This window comes from Aphelocoma coerulescens, unplaced genomic scaffold (assembly GCF_041296385.1).
Source record: "Aphelocoma coerulescens isolate FSJ_1873_10779 unplaced genomic scaffold, UR_Acoe_1.0 HiC_scaffold_75, whole genome shotgun sequence".
In the NCBI taxonomy this organism is placed as follows: domain Eukaryota; kingdom Metazoa; phylum Chordata; class Aves; order Passeriformes; family Corvidae; genus Aphelocoma; species Aphelocoma coerulescens.
Window position 1 is genome coordinate 1,651,176 of NW_027184061.1, and position 15,661 is coordinate 1,666,836.

The window sequence follows — 15,661 nt, forward strand, 5'->3', positions numbered from 1 at the left end:
GTTTTTCTCCAGCACTGGGCGGGTTTTGTCCCTCGCATTTGGGCCTTCCCTGGGCCCCCTCTGCCCCCTTGCAGAACCAGTGGCATTTCCCACCCCACGCAGTTTGTAAACAAGAGTCGGCTGCAGTCGAGAAGGCTCCAGGCGCCTCCTTCCAGGCTGACTCTGCCGATGCTGAGGCTGCTCTGGGCTCTGCCGGGGCTCTGCTGGGGCTCAGCTCTGGGCAAGGCTGGGCCCACTCTCCCCTCGCATTGCTCCGGGCAGCTGAGTCACGGGGGGACAAGGAAGGGACACATCAAGGGACTTGAGGTTTAACAGAGCTTTTATTCAAAAAACTGCCATAACTACCAGGCTGTCCTAACCACCATAACTAACTAGCAGTGCTAACTACCGTAACTAACCACTTGTCCTAACTACTATAACGAAAAGCTGTCCCCAGGTGATTCACATCCTCCGCTGCTCCTTCAATTGCTTTGCTGCAGCGATCAGAGGGCTCAGGCTGGAGAGAGGCTTGGCTGATGATAAAAATGGGTGCTGCCCAAAGGATGAAAAAGAAAGAAATCAACTGTTACTTTCCCAAGTCAAGCTCCTCACAGGCTCTGTTGCATCAGGACAAAGGGGAATGGTTTGAAACTCAGGAGAGGGAAGCAGGCTCAGATTAGATCTGAGGCAGAATTTTTTTATCAGAAGAGTGGGGAAACACTGGCAGAGGGTGCCCAGAGATGTGGGAGGTGCCTCCTCCCTGGAAACATCCAGGCTCAGGTCAGGCAGGGCTCTGAGCCGCCTGATCTGCTTGAAGATGTCCCTGCTCCTTGCGGGGCACCTGGTCCAGATGACCTGCAAAGCACCCTGCCAAGCCAAACCAGGCGAGGATTCTGCTGGCTTTGCATGTGAAAAGCAGCGAGACTGGAGACTATTGGAGGGGGGCCCCACGAGAAAACCCCTCCCTCGCGCTGCTGTTTCCCCTGCAGCCGCTTCGCATCCACCTGCAGCAGCTCCTGGGCAGACCAGCGCCGCTCCTCGTCCGGCTCCAGGCTGCACTCCAGGAAGTCCCGCAGCAGAGCCGACAGGCGCCTGGGCTCCTGCAGCTGCGGGGTCCCGTTCTGCCGGATCAGACAGCGAGCCTGCGCGGAAAGCAAACACTTGTGAAAAAGCTCTGCCAGCTTCCTTCACACCCACGAGGGCTCACAGCGACCCCGGTTTCTCAGCCCCAGTCTCCAGGGACACTTTCCTCCCTGGCAGAGATGCTGATCAGAGCTCATTTTTCTATGCCAACCAAAAAAGCCAAACGCTGCTGCAGCCACAGCCATTCCAACATCCAGATGATCTTGCCTTGAGAGCCAATGTCATTGGCTGACTTTGTTAGTTGGAACCTCCATCAGAAATAACCCATTTTGCTTCTCCAAATACGGACACCAGCTTTACAGGCCATTTGCAAGAGTCACTGTGGCCTGCCTGTGGTATTTCCAAGGATTCTTACATCAAATGCATCCCTGCAGTGCTACTGACACTCAAGTAAATGCATTCAAGATGTTCCATCCCAGAAACTGCCAGGCAAGGAACCCGAGGTTTGGGTTGCTGAAAGCTCAGCCTTGGTGACATGGAGAAAGTAGCTTGGGCGAGGAAAGAAATATGTTAGACTATGGGGATGTTAAACAATCATCTCCATGTTTTAGACAAGTTTCCCAGTGAGAAGAGTCAGGGGGAGTTCATCTCACAGAACCTCTTTCAGAAACTCCTTCAGAAAACTTGTTGGGTTTGGGTGTGGGGTTTGGGGTTGGTCTGGGGTTTTCTGCAAGATAAGGTTAGAGCTGATGCTCTGGCTTCATGTTTTCAGGTCATCCTTGCAGACAGAAGAGCTGCAACAACTTAAAACCCAAAGCAAATTCTGGAGACTGCAGAATATTTGTCTGTGCTCAGGCTGGAGTCCTCTGGGAATTCCCTTCCCGATGGGCAGAGCCCTCCGGCTGCTCCTCCCAGGGCAGGGTCCCTCTGTGCTCACAGGCCTCTGCAAACTCTGGGAAATTTGCCTCTTACCATGGCCGCCGTGTGCTCGAAGTAAGGAGGTTCTCCTTCCACCATCTCGATGGTCACAATGCCCAAGGACCAGATGTCCACCTTGGGGCCATAAGGAGAACTGGTCACAACCTCTGGGGCCATCCAGTGAGCAGTGCCCACCATGGAGCTGCACTGCTCCTGCTCAGGGCTGAGCTGAGCGCAGAGGCCAAAATCCGCTGAGGACAGAAACAAACACTGTCAAAGGCAGCTGGAATGAGGAAACCAAGCACAAAGATTGCCCACTTTCAGTCTGAGAATGCTGTGCTGAATCCAGTTGGAAAAGTCCTCAGGGCTGTAGCCAAGGCAAGATGGAAGTGGACCCTTAAAGGAACCCTCAGCTTTCATGCAGTGGCTTTTAGTGATTCCCTTGAAGCTTCAGATTCCAACTCTCCCGCCCCTCTGCAAGGGCCACACCCAGAGCAAAGCCACTGCTGACACCCTGCTCCTCTCCTGAGCTCTCTGCATGGGACAGCCGCTCTCAGCTGGCAGCAGGGGCCGGGCACCGCCACCAGCAGCACTTGTGGGGCTCTGGCCGTCACTGGGAAGCAGCCCCACAGCCGCAGCCCAGGAGCGCCGTGCCTGACCAGGAACACCCACCCAGCTTGACAGAGCCGTCCATTGCCAGAAGGATGTTGGAGCTCTTCAGATCTCTGTGGATCACCCGGTTTGAGTGGAGGAAATCCAGGCCCTGCAGACACTGAGAGAGAGCAAGAAACACAAGGGTGGAAATCAATGGCCGGAATACACAATCCCACAAGAAAGGACAGTTTAGAATTCTGCCAGCAGCAGCTTTGCTGTGCCAGGCCAGGAGTGCAGTGCAGACAAGCTCCGGGCAAATGGTTCAAGGCAAAGCCGAGAACAGCAAATCAAATCAAAAAAGACAGAGAGTCCCACAACAGCAGGAAAGAGGACAAGAGCAGAGTGGAAGTGCAGTGACACTGGCAGGCCATTCACTTCAGAGGCTCTTTCTTCTGCATCTCATAAAAATAACACAGAAACAAAGCTCTGAGCATGGAGCCACTCCTGTTCTCAGGCCCTGCTTGGAAGGAGCATTGTGTCCATGGGAAGCACGAGCAGGATCCCTCACCTCCCGACTGACAGCTGCCATCTCTCCTTCAGCCATGCGTGTCTGTCTGACAACGTCCTGCAAAGTTCCTCCATCCATGTATTCCATCACCAGCCAGAGATCTTCATCAACAAGGAAGCTGGAAGAGGCAAACAATGGCATGGAGATGAACATGCACTGCTCAATTCCCTGATGGAAAAGCCTCGAGTGGAATTTTGTTTCCAGGTCACTTGTAAATGAGGACAGAATCCGATGCAGAGACATTCCTGCCAGGCTGCACAGTCCTTGGGATCTGCACAGTCTAAAGGAGAAGGAGACGCCTGTGGGAAAGGAGAGGCCTTAGATGGCAAGCAGGTGAAAAATGCAGTTTAGCAGCAGCCCAGATCAATGTGGAACCACAACACTTGCCCCCAGCTGGTTCAGCATCTGAACTCAGCAGTTTCACCATTCCCTCCAGAACAAGGCAACACAACTTCCAGAGTTATCCAGGGCAGGGGGCCGTGCAGCACTTAGGACAAAAGTGGTCAAGTGTTTGGAAAACCTTGCAGAAAGTCCCTTCAGAAACAGGCAAGGCCATTGCAAAATGGGCACATGAGGCGTTTCTGGAAACAAGAACCTGGTCTTCCTGGCATCTGCAGCAATGGAAAAGAGTTGGGAAGGAGAAGCCAAGGGAAATAATTTCTGCCAGGGTTTATCAGCACTTGTCATAAGACCCAGAAAACTGGGTCAGCTTGAAGGAAAAACCAAACCAAAGCAACAAAAGCACACGGAGGGAGTGAACTGACAGGCTGTTGTTTTGGGAAGCTACGGCCGGGTGAGGCTTTTTCAAAACAGGCTACAGACTGCGGATGCCAGGAGAGATTAACGCAGGGCCCGTGCACGGGATAAGAGCTGAAGCACTCACCTGTCCAAAGAGCTGACAATGTTGGGGTTCTTCTTGTCCTTCAGGACCAGGATCTCATTCACAGCTCGTTCCCTGTTCTGCCCTCTGAGACTCATTTTCTTTATGGCCACCTGAAAGGACATTGCAGCCCTTGAACTGCAGGAGTCTGGGGCAGGAGGCCGCAGCAAACACGGAGCGAGTCTTTGCGGAGCGACGGAGCCGGGCTGTGCCAAACTGCCTTGGGATGGGACACCCAGGCTCAGCAAGTGACATTCCCACAGCCCATTTCTCTGCTCGCTGCGGGGCCGCTTACAGGACACAGGGCCAGAGACATTTGGCCTTGGAAGCTCTGCAGAAATGGGCCCTCAGCTCTCAGCCTCAAAGCTCTCACAGCATTCTCTGCACCTGCAGTCTTCTCAAACCACCTTCGTTTACCACCACTCTCATTATCATTCAAACACATTTTGCAAGCAGGAAGTAATTCTGGTTCTGTGAAAACAGAGCAAAACAGCCGGGAACCCTTTAGCAATCCTGGGGGATTTGGTCATGATTTCAAACGCAACTGCTCTGTTTGGGATTGCACAACAGAGCAAACACGCACAAACATTGCTCAGATGATCCCTGTCACGGGCTGTCACTGACACCAGACCCAAACACAGCTGCAGGGTTTAGGGGAGAGCTTTGCTCTGCACATCCATCTTCTCATTCCTCTCCCTCTCTCTGGGAACAGCTGCAGTAGGACTAAAACCCCAAACTGATCCCAAGCAGGATCGCTCCTTAGTTAGGTCTTGAGGTATCCTTTGAAGATGAAACGCAGGATGGAAAAACTGCTAAACAGTGTTCCTGTCCGAGGCTGGGATGAAGATAAATTAGGCCTCAGCCTCCACCAGCTGATGCGCTGATGTTTTCAGATATGAAGACCAAGCCAGCGTGTCCTGCTCTGACAGACACCGCTGCCCTCCTTGCATTCCTTTGGGCACTTCAGAAGGCTCCAGTCTGTCCCAGCCGTGCTCTGCAGGCTGACACTGCTGTGCCCTCAGTGGAACAGCCTGTGCAGGAAAGCTCTGCTGGCCCCCCAAAGCTGCAGCCACAGCTCCCAGAAGAGGGGAAAGCCCTCGAGAGCTGCCCGACGCGCTGGGCGTGGTGACACTGACCTCTCCTCCAGTGGCCCTGTCGAGTCCTTTATAAACGGTTCCGAAAGCCCTGGAGACAGAACAGCAGAGAAGAAAGAAGCAGCGCTTTAGGCCCTGGGAGTGAAAGCCAGCCCAGACAGGAGATCTCTGCTGCCTGCAGCGTTTACAAAACACCTGGGTGCATCGACCCTTCAAACAGCAGCGCAGCAGCCACCAGCCCTGTGCCACACAAGGTGTGCGAGAGAAAACTGAGGCCCAACACGAAGGAAAAGGGCTGGAGCAAATCCCAAATGTCCACACTGAATTACTTTAGTCCAAAACCTAGGGTGGGAGCTGGTGTCTAAAGAACTGGAAAAGAATGTATTTCATCCTTTTCCATTTCCTGCCTATGAGCTGCAGGATCCACAAGGGCCCTGCCATCAGGCAGCTGATGCATTTTCCCCTCGAGTGCAGCAGCTCTGTGTCTGTTACTGAATGTACGGGGCTTACTACCTGTGCTGAAAAAGGCACTTATTAGTTCATCTCTGGTTTCTGTTTCTAAACTGTTATGTTGATAATCCTGACCGGTGGATATTTTTGGAAGCAAAATATTTGAAAGGAATCTTCTTGAGAACTGTTTTCTGACAGTCACCAGATGGTGAGCTGCTCTTTCAGGCAATCACATTCCAGGGACAGAAGATCTTCCAGGTCCTGCTCCTTGCTGCAGGCAGGACACTGCCGGCCTCAGGGGCCTCTGACGGTGCCTTCTGAGCACAGTTACCAATTCTGATCAGGACTGAGAGACAGCAGGATCGTGCCCCAGTGTCTGAAGCTGTTTGCAGCTTGCCTGGCTTCTCACTTGATCCTGCACCAGCAAATACCTGGCCCCTGCTTGTGCAGAAGTAACTGCCGTGCACTTACCCTTGGCCAACCTGCTCCAGTTCCAGGTATTTCTCGGCAGGCTCCCCCACGCTCACGGTACTCCCTGAAAGAAACCACATGGACGATGCTCCCTCCCAGATGGAGACCCCGCCTTGCAGCAGGGCCAAAATGCAGCCCCACTCCCTGGGGCCGGGAGCCCCTTGGTCTCAGCTGGGCAAGGACAATAAATGACTCTGTGACATTCAGCTGCACAGCAAGCCTGGGTGCAGCTGATGCTGAGACACACACGCAGCACCCTGCTCTGGCACACAGCAGCACAGCAGACGTACTCAGCTGCATCAGGCACCACTCCTCTCTGCCCTCTGGCTGCAGGGCTGTGCTGCTGTCAGAATGTTCAGCCCAGGATCCCGCAGCAGAGGGAGGTTCAGTGTCCTCTTCCCAAGCAGAGGGAGGTTCCCCATCCTCTTCCCAAAATTCAGCAGGTTCCTGGTCTTCTTTCCAAGCCACGGCATGTTTCCTGTCCTCTTCCCATGCTGGGAGAATTGCAGCCTCCTCTTCCCAAATCACAGGATGTCCTCTGTCCTCGTCCCACGCTGGGAGATGTCCGTCGTCCTTCTCCCATGCCACTGGAGCCTCACTGTGCTCGTCCCACACCGGGTGATGTCCACCATCCTCGCCCCACACCACAGGAGCTTCACTGTTGTATTCCCGAACCATGGGATGTTTGCCCTCATCTCCCGGGACAGAGGGAAGTTCACTGTGGTCTCCCGGGACAGAGGGAAGTTCACCATCATCCCCCAGAACAGGGGGAAGTTCACTGCTGTCTTCCTCCTCTTTGGCCTCCTCTTTGGAAGCACAGGGAGACAGAGGAGGAGCTGATGCTGCTTTTGTGCCCTGTGGACAGATGGTAGCGTGAGGGACGGGAAGTTCTATCTCAGTTATCGCCTTATTTATCCTCAGCTACACATCCAGCTGCACTAAGCAGAAATGGGATTCGGAGCTGTTCAAACTAGGAATGGGCTGAAGTCGACATTGCCACTTATTGCTGGGCATTCCATATTCCACCGTGGCTAAAGCCAGCAAGCAATCTTCTGCCTGCAAAACCAGACCTGCAGCTCTTCAAAAGCTCTTCAGCAGAGAAGGAGAAAAGTGCCAGGGATCCCTTTGCTGCTGCTGCTGCAAAGACACTGGCAGGAACTTTCCTTCAGCCTCCCAGGCTGGCGCTCGACTGCCACACGCCTAGCTCACAAGTCTCTGCACAATTCCGACCACCAAGGGTTCCTTTCCCACTCACCGAAGGAGGAGCTGCTCGGGATCCACGCGTGAGGTGCCCTGCAACGGGACAGGCAACACGAACCAGATGCTGTTAGGAAAAACCTGCCCGTGGTGGGAACTCCCACGGAGCAAGGACACCCCGAGAGAGCATTTTGCTTCCACAACATCCCTCCAGGAGCCACAGTCCCTTCGCACAGCAAGCAAGAGAACAGCACAGAATCCTGGGCTGTGTCAGCCCTTGGCTGCAGCAGCCAACGCAGGGAGTTCCAGGCTCCGCTGGCACAGACTCTGCGCTTGAGGGAACAGAACCCCCCCGGCTCCATTGCAAATGCTGTGCACGCCCCGCTGGCTGCAGACACCCCCTTTTTCAGCTGCAGCTGCTGGCAGGAGCTCTCCCAAACCAGCGGTGTCTTAATGGCAATTTGGTTACAAAGGCAGCTCAGTTGCAGTGGGAGAACAGAAAGCACACAGCAAGCCCGAAGGCACCGACGCTGCAGCCAGGGAAAACCTCGACTTACGTGCCAAGTGGGCTAAAAAATACCCCGAATAAGCCACAGAGTACAGAGTGCAAACTGCAGCAACCGCTTGCTGGATCATTTTGGCCGTGCTGCACACGTGGCAGACTGTACCCCTGCAAGCACAGAAGGACACCCGGCAGGGGCTGGGCTGGCTGCTGAGAATGCCTCGGGCAGGAGGATCCTCCGGCAACCAGCGGGCGCCCAGAGCCGCTCTGGACACTGAGGGCTCCGCGCCCACAGCAACGGGAACACGGCGAGGACGCGGCAGCGTTCCCGTGACATCACAGCAGCAGCTCCCGCAAGAACCGCCTGGAAGGTTCTCCTCTGTCACAAAGGAGCACAAAGGATCCTCCCGGGGCACAGCCTGTTGCTCAAAGCATCCAAGAGGAACCCAGAAAATGCAGCAGACCAGGACAGTCCATAGCCAAGCCTGAACAACGAAATCAAAGCCATGCACTGATGCTCCGAATTAGGGGCGGGAGTCGGGAGGCTGCAGGGCTTCCCAAGGAGCCGGAGGCAGCCAACACGCAGGGCTGGGCAAGTCGGGCCGGGAGCAGCGGAGAGCTTTGTTTCCCTTCCCAGCTGAATGGCGGCTCGGGCCGGGCCCGTTCCAGGGCTGTTCCTCAGCTGCGGCTTTCCCCTCACGCAGCCCGGGGGGCGCTGGGAGCGCGGGGCGAGGCTGGGCCGTGTGCAGAGCCCGCCCCTCGCTGCGATTGGCCGGTGCTGCCGTCAGTCGTGGTTCTGGCGCGCTGATTGGTCGGAGCGGGGAGCAGCCCGGGCCCGGAGCCGCCGGCAGGGCGGCCGTGGCGCAGCAGAGGCGCCATTGGCGGAGCGTCTGTGCGGGCCCGGGAGCGGCGGCGGCGGCCGGAGCCCGGTGAGGCGGCGGCGGAGCTCGGAGGCGGCCCCAGCGCAGGTGGGAGCCGCGCTCGGTTCTGGCGGGGCTCGGCGCTGGCTGCGGGCGGAGGGGGCGGCAGGGGGCTGGGGCGGGTTCGTTGTGCCGTGTGGGCGCCGTGTTCGCCCTGGCGTGAGGGCGCTGCGGGAGCGGCTGCCCGCGCTCTCCTTGCCGCTGATGCCTCGGCAGGAGCCGGTGCCGGAGCAGCGCTGGCTCGTCCCGGCTGCTGTGGGTAGGACAGAGGTGGCTGCCCCGTCGGCGGGAGTGTGCGGGAAAGTTCCCGTGGCCAGAGGTTTGTGTCCCCAGAGGAGCCGGAGGAGTCCTGTAAAAGGAACTTTATTCCTGGAGCAAGGGAGAGGCCACGGGGCATTTCCCGTGGGGTCTGTCCAAGTGTTGGAGGACGCAGCCTCCTTTTTATGCCGATTTCCCCGGCCGCATCTCCGTGTCCCTTTCCGCAGTGGCTGAGGTCCTTGGAAGGTACAGACTTCCCGATGCGCCTGCTGCATGTGCCCCTTAATGTGCACCCCCACTTTGTATAACATCCGATATTCATGGCTCTGTTAAGTCTTTGTTTCCTTTGTTCTCTGTTTCACCACTTTTCCTTGGCCATCTCTTTGCCAAGAGCAGTTTGAGTCATTTAATTTTCCACAACCTCCTGGTCCTTCTGCTGAAAGAGGATCTGATGCCATCCCAGGGTGAAATGTGGCGTTGCTCATGGGAGTGGATTGGTGGGTGAGAAGGTCAGGAGCTGGAGCTGTGTGCTTGGTTCTGATTTGGAGGACAGCTTGTAATCTAATGATGCATTGAAATGATCACTGGGTTCTCTGGCACCTGGTATGAATTTGTTTGGGTTCCCAGGGGCTGCTCCATGGTGTTGTAGGATTTGTTCTGGTGGCCGTTCATCTTTTCCCCATTTTTGGGCGCTCCCAAAAATGCCAGGGATGCATCAATTGACCTCTTTTCTCTGATTAAATCATCACATCCTTGGATTCCCAAGTGATTTCGCTGACCTTGAAGCAGCAAAAGCAGCCCAGTGGTCAAGCCCACCCTGTATAACCCAGACAGTGCCAGCAGATGTTGGAGTGGGAAGAGGGATGATTCCCCCCCGCTTTTGTGAGTGAAGTTCTCCCAACATTCTCCGTTTGCTGTTTTCCTTTGCAGCTTCAGGGATTTCTGTTGCAGAGTCCGAGATGCTCAGTGTGGGCTCTGCCTTTAGCGACGCAAATTCCGTCTGTGCAGGGAGGCAGAGCTTGGGGTGAGGGGCAGAAGGAATCAGGCCAATTCCTCTGGCAGGCAAGGAGAGCCTGGGACATTGTGCACACTTCCCCCAGCAGAGATAATTTGCATTTCTAAAGCTCCTCTGCTTGCTGCTTGGAAGGAAACTTCTCCTCCAGGGCAACCATCAGGTGACTCACAAGTGCCCTCCCCCCCAGCTGCTTTCTTTTTCTTTTTCTTTTTCTTTTTCTTTTTCTTTTTCTTTTTCTTTTTCTTTTTCTTTTTCTTTTTCTTTTTCTTTTTCTTTTTCTTTTTCTTTTTCTTTTTCTTTTTTTTTCTCTTTTTCTTTTTCTTTTTCTTTTTCTTATGTTTTTTTAGCTCTTTATGAGTTAAAGGGTCATCTTTATACCTCTTCCAGTTTTGCAAAATGCAGCTTACAGGTGAACATTGAAAAACCCATTCTAAAATTCTCCCATCACTAACAGCCACGCACACACATACACAGAAAACCCCAAAACCAATAAAGATTTTTCTACTTCTTCCCCTAAGACTAAAAATTGACTCTCACACCCCTGGCCCAAACCCAGCTGACAATGTCAGAGTAGGATTATTAAGAAAAAAAATTCTAGTGATATAATCTTGTCAACAAAACTCCTGGAAGATCAAAAACTCTCCAACGACCTTTTTAGTGTTAGAGGATCAAGGCATTACTTTATTCTGGCCAGGATGTGCAACAGAAATCATTTCATGCACACATAGCCCAGGTGTGCAGAGAAAATCATCCCATGGCACACGAGTTTTACTCAATTTTTCCTCAACTTGATGCAGTCTAAACCCATCGAAATCCGTAGGTTTCATGTTCATTGGTTCCAAGTTGGGCAGTTCTTAGTATTTGGTTTCCTGTTGGCCCCGGATTGCTTGGCCTCTGATGTTCATTAGGTTCACACTCCTTGATTTCCTTCTCAGCCTTTTCCAGAGCAGGGGTCTCCAGCTGTGCTGGGGGCAGTGTCTGGGGTAGCTGTTCCTTGATGTTTGCTGATGGGCGTTGATGTTCTGTTGATGGGCGTTATCTTTTTGGGTATCTTTTGGGCTGTTCCCAGTCTGTTGAGATGTTAAGCTCATCTCCCTTGAGTGGTGTAACATCCCTTAAAGTCCCCAGGCAGGGTCTGTGCCAGCCGAGCTTCCTGTGGAAGAGATTTCACAAGAGACAGGATTCTGGCCACAGACTGCTAGAAACAGACATCCCTTATCTCCACCCCGCACTAGGTCGGGAATTCGCAGGGTGAGGAATTGCAAACCTCAATTCCAGGGAGATAATTGAATATCTGCCCTGGATCTGGCTCTTCTTCTTGCCAAAGCCAATGGCAGCAGCCGTACCCGTGGCATCTCACTGCCCGTGGGTGCTCATCCTCTGACAGCAGCTGAGCTTTCTGCAAAATCATTCGTTTCTCCAGTGACCCAAACAAGATCGATAAAAGTAAATCCTGATCCTTCCACATCCCGTAGCCTCCTGGGGGCCGGGGGCCACTGCCGGCCCTGCCCGGGGGGTGTTGGGGTCAGGCAGTGCCCGGCGCTGAGCCCCGGCTGCCCCACAGCCCCGGCCCGGCCCCGCAGCTCCCCACAGGCCCCCAGCCCGTGCTGCCCTGTCCTGCTGCTCCCCACCACAGAGGAACACCCTAAAATCCTGAACTTCTTTTTCTGTCCTGTCCTGGAACGCGGGGATACAAAAGATCTGGATCAGCTGGCAAATGTTGAGGATAAGATGGTGCTGAAAAGCACCCCACTCCTCACTTTTTTCTCTTCCTCCTCTTTTCCATCTTCCTTTTCCTTTCTTACCACATAGATTCCTCCTGCTGCTGTTTGCCTTAACCATATTCCTGCACACTCCCTTCAACCAATCCCTTCCCAGCACACCAACACCATCCGTCCCCTGTTGCTGAGACCCCTTCTCGACTTCCCTTTTTACCCGTGCTGGGTGTCCATGTCCTTAATTAGCTCTGGGAGAATGTGCAAACTGCCTCAATATTGTCCCCTTTTGTATAGGAAACGATGTCCATGGTTCTGTTCCGGCTTTGTTGTTGTTCTGGAAGTTGAGGAATTGAGCAGGAGCTTGGCTGAGCAGCAGTGTGTGTCAGTCAGTGCCATTTTGAGGAGCTGCTGGTTTGTGCTGTCACTTGCTTGTGTGCAAGTGCGTGTGGCTGTGTCCGAGCAGATTCAGAGCATGTGTTTGTAAGGAGGCGTTGGTGTTGTTGGTTCGCTGGGGGTGCCCGGTTTTCGGGACATCCCCCCTGGAGCAGGGTGTCCCCCCTTGGTGCAGGCGCGGCCCTCAGGCAGCGCTCAGCCAATCAGAAGGCGCGGCGCTGGTGACTCAGCAGTTGCCAGGCAGAGCCGCAGCGCCCGGCGCTCCCCAGCTGGAGCCCACGTGTGGCCCGGCCTTGGCGCCCCCCGCCAGGGGAATTTGGGGAGGTGGGAGGGGGGGAGCGCCAAGGCCGGGCCGGGCCGTGCTGTGCTGGCAGAAGTGGCTGCGGCGGGGGCCGAGTGCGGGCAGGAGCGGCCGAGAGCCCAGCGCTGCCCCAGCCCGAGCTGCCGCAGCTGCATCGCTGCTCCAGCCCGAGCTGCCGCAGCTGCATCGCTGCTCGTGCTGTGCGATCCGAGAGCTCTGGGGGGCAGAGCGAGCCAGGGCTGGGTGCTGGGCCTGGGGGGAGCAGGAGAAAGGCTGGAGGAGCAGGGCTGGAGACCAGAATGGTGAAACGATGGCCGTGGGAGCAGCAAGTGGGATTCTGCAGGAGAAGGAGTAGTGTGAGGAAGAGGAGTGTGAGGAAGAGTAGGGATTCAGGAGGAGGAGGATCAGGACGAGGAGGCACCCCAAGGTTCCAGCACTCGCTGTATCTGCAGCCTCCCTCCAGCCCCAGGAGTGTTGCCCCCCCCATCCAGCAGGTGATCAGGGAGGGGGATCCACGATTTTCCAGGGGATGAATCTTGGTGTTTCTGAGGTTTCTTGGTTTCCCTGTTGGTGCTTTGGGTTTTTTTTGTGGGGGCTGAATGTTTATATTTTGGAGGGAGCTTTCTCTGAATCTTGATGTTTTGGTAGTTTTGGGTCTGTGTCTTAATGTCTGGGGGACTTTTGGGCTGAGTCTCTGTGTTTTTGAGATTTTTACAGACACAAGATGCCCGGTGATGGACCTGGGCAGGAGGAACCCCCAGCCCGAGGCGCTCACCCCATGTTTCTTCCCCAATCCAGGATTTGTCATTCCCAAGGCGTGGCCGGATGGAGGAGGAGGAAAAGCCCCGGAGATGCCGCACGAGGAGGGGCTGCAAACGCAGCCCAGAGAGATCCAAGTAGGAAAGAGCCCCCCTGTGCCGGGAAGGCGGCCGGAGATCCAGGGGGAGCTCGGAGCTGGGGGAGAACCCTCAGGGTGAGGAGAAGCCCCACAAGTGCTTGGAATGTGGGAAGGGCTTCAGACGGAACTCCAGCCTTATCCGGCACCAGAAGATTCACACTGGGGAGAGGCCCTATGAGTGTGGGGAATGTGGGAAGGGCTTCACCAGCAGCTCCGAGCTGTTCCAGCACCAGGTGGTCCACACCGGGGAACGGCCCTATGAGTGCTTGCAGTGTGGGAAGAGCTTCGGGTGGAGCTCCACCCTGAGGGCACACCAGCGCATCCACACCGGGGAGAGGCCCTACGAGTGTTCTGAGTGTGGGAAGAGGTTTCAGAGGAGCTCCCACCTCCTCCAACATCAGCGCATTCACACGGATGAGAGGCCCTTCCGCTGCCCCGACTGCGGGAAGGGCTTCAAACACAGCTCCACCCTCATCACCCACCGGCGCATCCACACTGGGGAGAGGCCCTACGAGTGTCCTGAATGTGGGAAGAGCTTCTCACACAGCTCAAACTTGATCCAACACCAACAGATGCACCGCTAAGGGAAGCCCTGCGAGTGCCCCGAGTGCGGGAAGAGCTTCGTGTGCTGCTCCACCTCCATCCCCCGTGGGAGGATCGGCGTTGGGTGATCCCCAGTGACCCCCGTGGGGCAGAGCCCTGGTGACCCCCGTTCCGGGTGATCCGCGCTGGGTGGGGGGAAGGTGTTGGAGAGATTTCTTTGCCTTCTCCTTGTGCTGCTGGGATTTGGTTGGTAATAAATTCCCTCCCTGTGCCCAGGCTGGGTCTGTTGGATCTGGAAGCTTCCTCCATGTCTGGCAGAGCCAATCCCTGGTGGCTCCAAAGTTGGAGGTGCCGGATGCAGAGATGCCCCCACAACCCCTGGGAAGGAGGGAGGAGGAGGAGGGTGTTTTTAAGGGTCTTCTTTTCCTTCTCTTTCTCCTGATGTTATTTTTTCAGTGTCATCAATTTAATTAATATCTCTAATTAGAGCCTGTTGTGCCTGTTCCGGTGTTTGCTGAGGGATCTCTCCCAGTCCTTATCCCCAGCCAGGAACCCTCGGTTCCATTTTCTCTCCCCTGTGTGGCTGCGGGGGGCAGGGACAGAGTGGCTTTGGTGGGTGCCTGGCACCGGGCCAGCGTCACCCCAGGCCATGGGCACCCCTGAGATCCCGCGTCCCTGGGGACACATTTCTGGGCACAGCTGAGCTCCCACCTGCCCCGCACCCCGAGGTTCCCCCTCCCAAAAAATTCCACCGCGGGGCTGCAGCATCCCTAAAGCCCCATAGCCAATCAAAATCGTGGCCAGCGCTGGCCATGGGGTGAGTGGTGGCAGCTGGGGCCGTACTGGTGGCACTGGTGGTGCTGGGAGCCCCCCCGGCTGCGGGCGTGGAGCTCTCAGGTGAGCCGGGGGTGGCGTGACGTGATGGGAAAGGGGGGGAGAAGGGGAAAAAGGGGTGATGGGACCCCTAAAATGAGTGAGAGCTGGAGGGGACCCTCAAAGGAAGAGCAGGAGGGGGCTGAAGAGTGGGGGAGAAACGGGTGGGAGGGGCTGGGAAAGTGGGGAAAAGTGGAGGATGGGACCCAAAAACGGAGCGGGAGTGGGCTGGGGATTGGGGGATGGTGGGGGAAAAGGGTGGAAAGGGTGAAAAGGGGGGAATGGGAGTCCAAAACTCCTCTGGGGAGCGGCTGGAAATGGTGGGAGAGGGGATGTGAAATAGGGAGAAGAGTGGAAAAGAGGAAGTCCGAGCACGGGCAGGAGGGTCCCGTGGCGGCCGTGGGGCACAGGGGGTGCGGAGCGGGGATCCGGGGTGGCTCCCGGAGCTCTGGGCGTGCTGGGGGCTGCAGGGGGGCACCCCCTGAGCTGTGTCCCGCACACACAGGGGTGTTCCAGGGGATGATGAAGTCCGAGTGTCACTTCATTAAGGGCACCGAGCGGGTGAGGTTGGTGCAGAGGAGCATCTGACAGCGGGAGCAGCAACTGCACTCGCCAGCGATGTGGGGCTGTTTGTGGGGGACAGCCCGTGTGGGGAGAAACAGGCGCAGTGCTGGAACAGCCATCCAGCCAGACTGGGGTACAAACGGGCTCTGGCGGACAGGCTCTGCCGGTACCACCGCGACATCGTTGCCCCGTTGCTCGCGGCCCGCAGAGGTGCAGAACGTCGGGCAGAGCGAGTCCCCTCGGGCCCTGCCCTGGGGATGAGCCTGGAGCCCCTCAGCCCCCCTGGTGCCCATCCCCGGGGCCTCTTGTCCTTCCAGCTTCCCCTGAGGTGTCCCAGTCCCTCCCAGTCCATCCCAGTCCATCCCAGTCTCTCCCAGTGCCCCCGCGCGTGTCCATCCCAGCCCTGCGTGGCGCTGACGCCCCTCAGCCAATCAGAGCGCGT

General features: G+C 56.1%; 1 protein-coding gene across 1 annotated transcript; it reads right to left on the reverse strand.

Annotated features, from left to right (window-relative positions):
• Positions 1-441: 441 nt before the first annotated feature.
• On the reverse strand, positions 442-13,882 carry LOC138102428 (serine/threonine-protein kinase PAK 3-like). Its single transcript, XM_069000139.1, has 11 exons — positions 13,842-13,882; positions 13,123-13,253; positions 6,294-6,894; positions 6,038-6,097; positions 5,159-5,207; positions 4,026-4,135; positions 3,143-3,260; positions 2,653-2,752; positions 2,035-2,231; positions 984-1,121; positions 442-531 (listed from the first exon to the last, which is right to left on the reverse strand). Exons 1-11 carry the CDS (start codon positions 13,880-13,882, stop codon positions 442-444), a joined length of 1,635 nt encoding a protein of 544 aa, XP_068856240.1.
• Between the last annotated feature and the right edge of the window lie 1,779 nt (positions 13,883-15,661).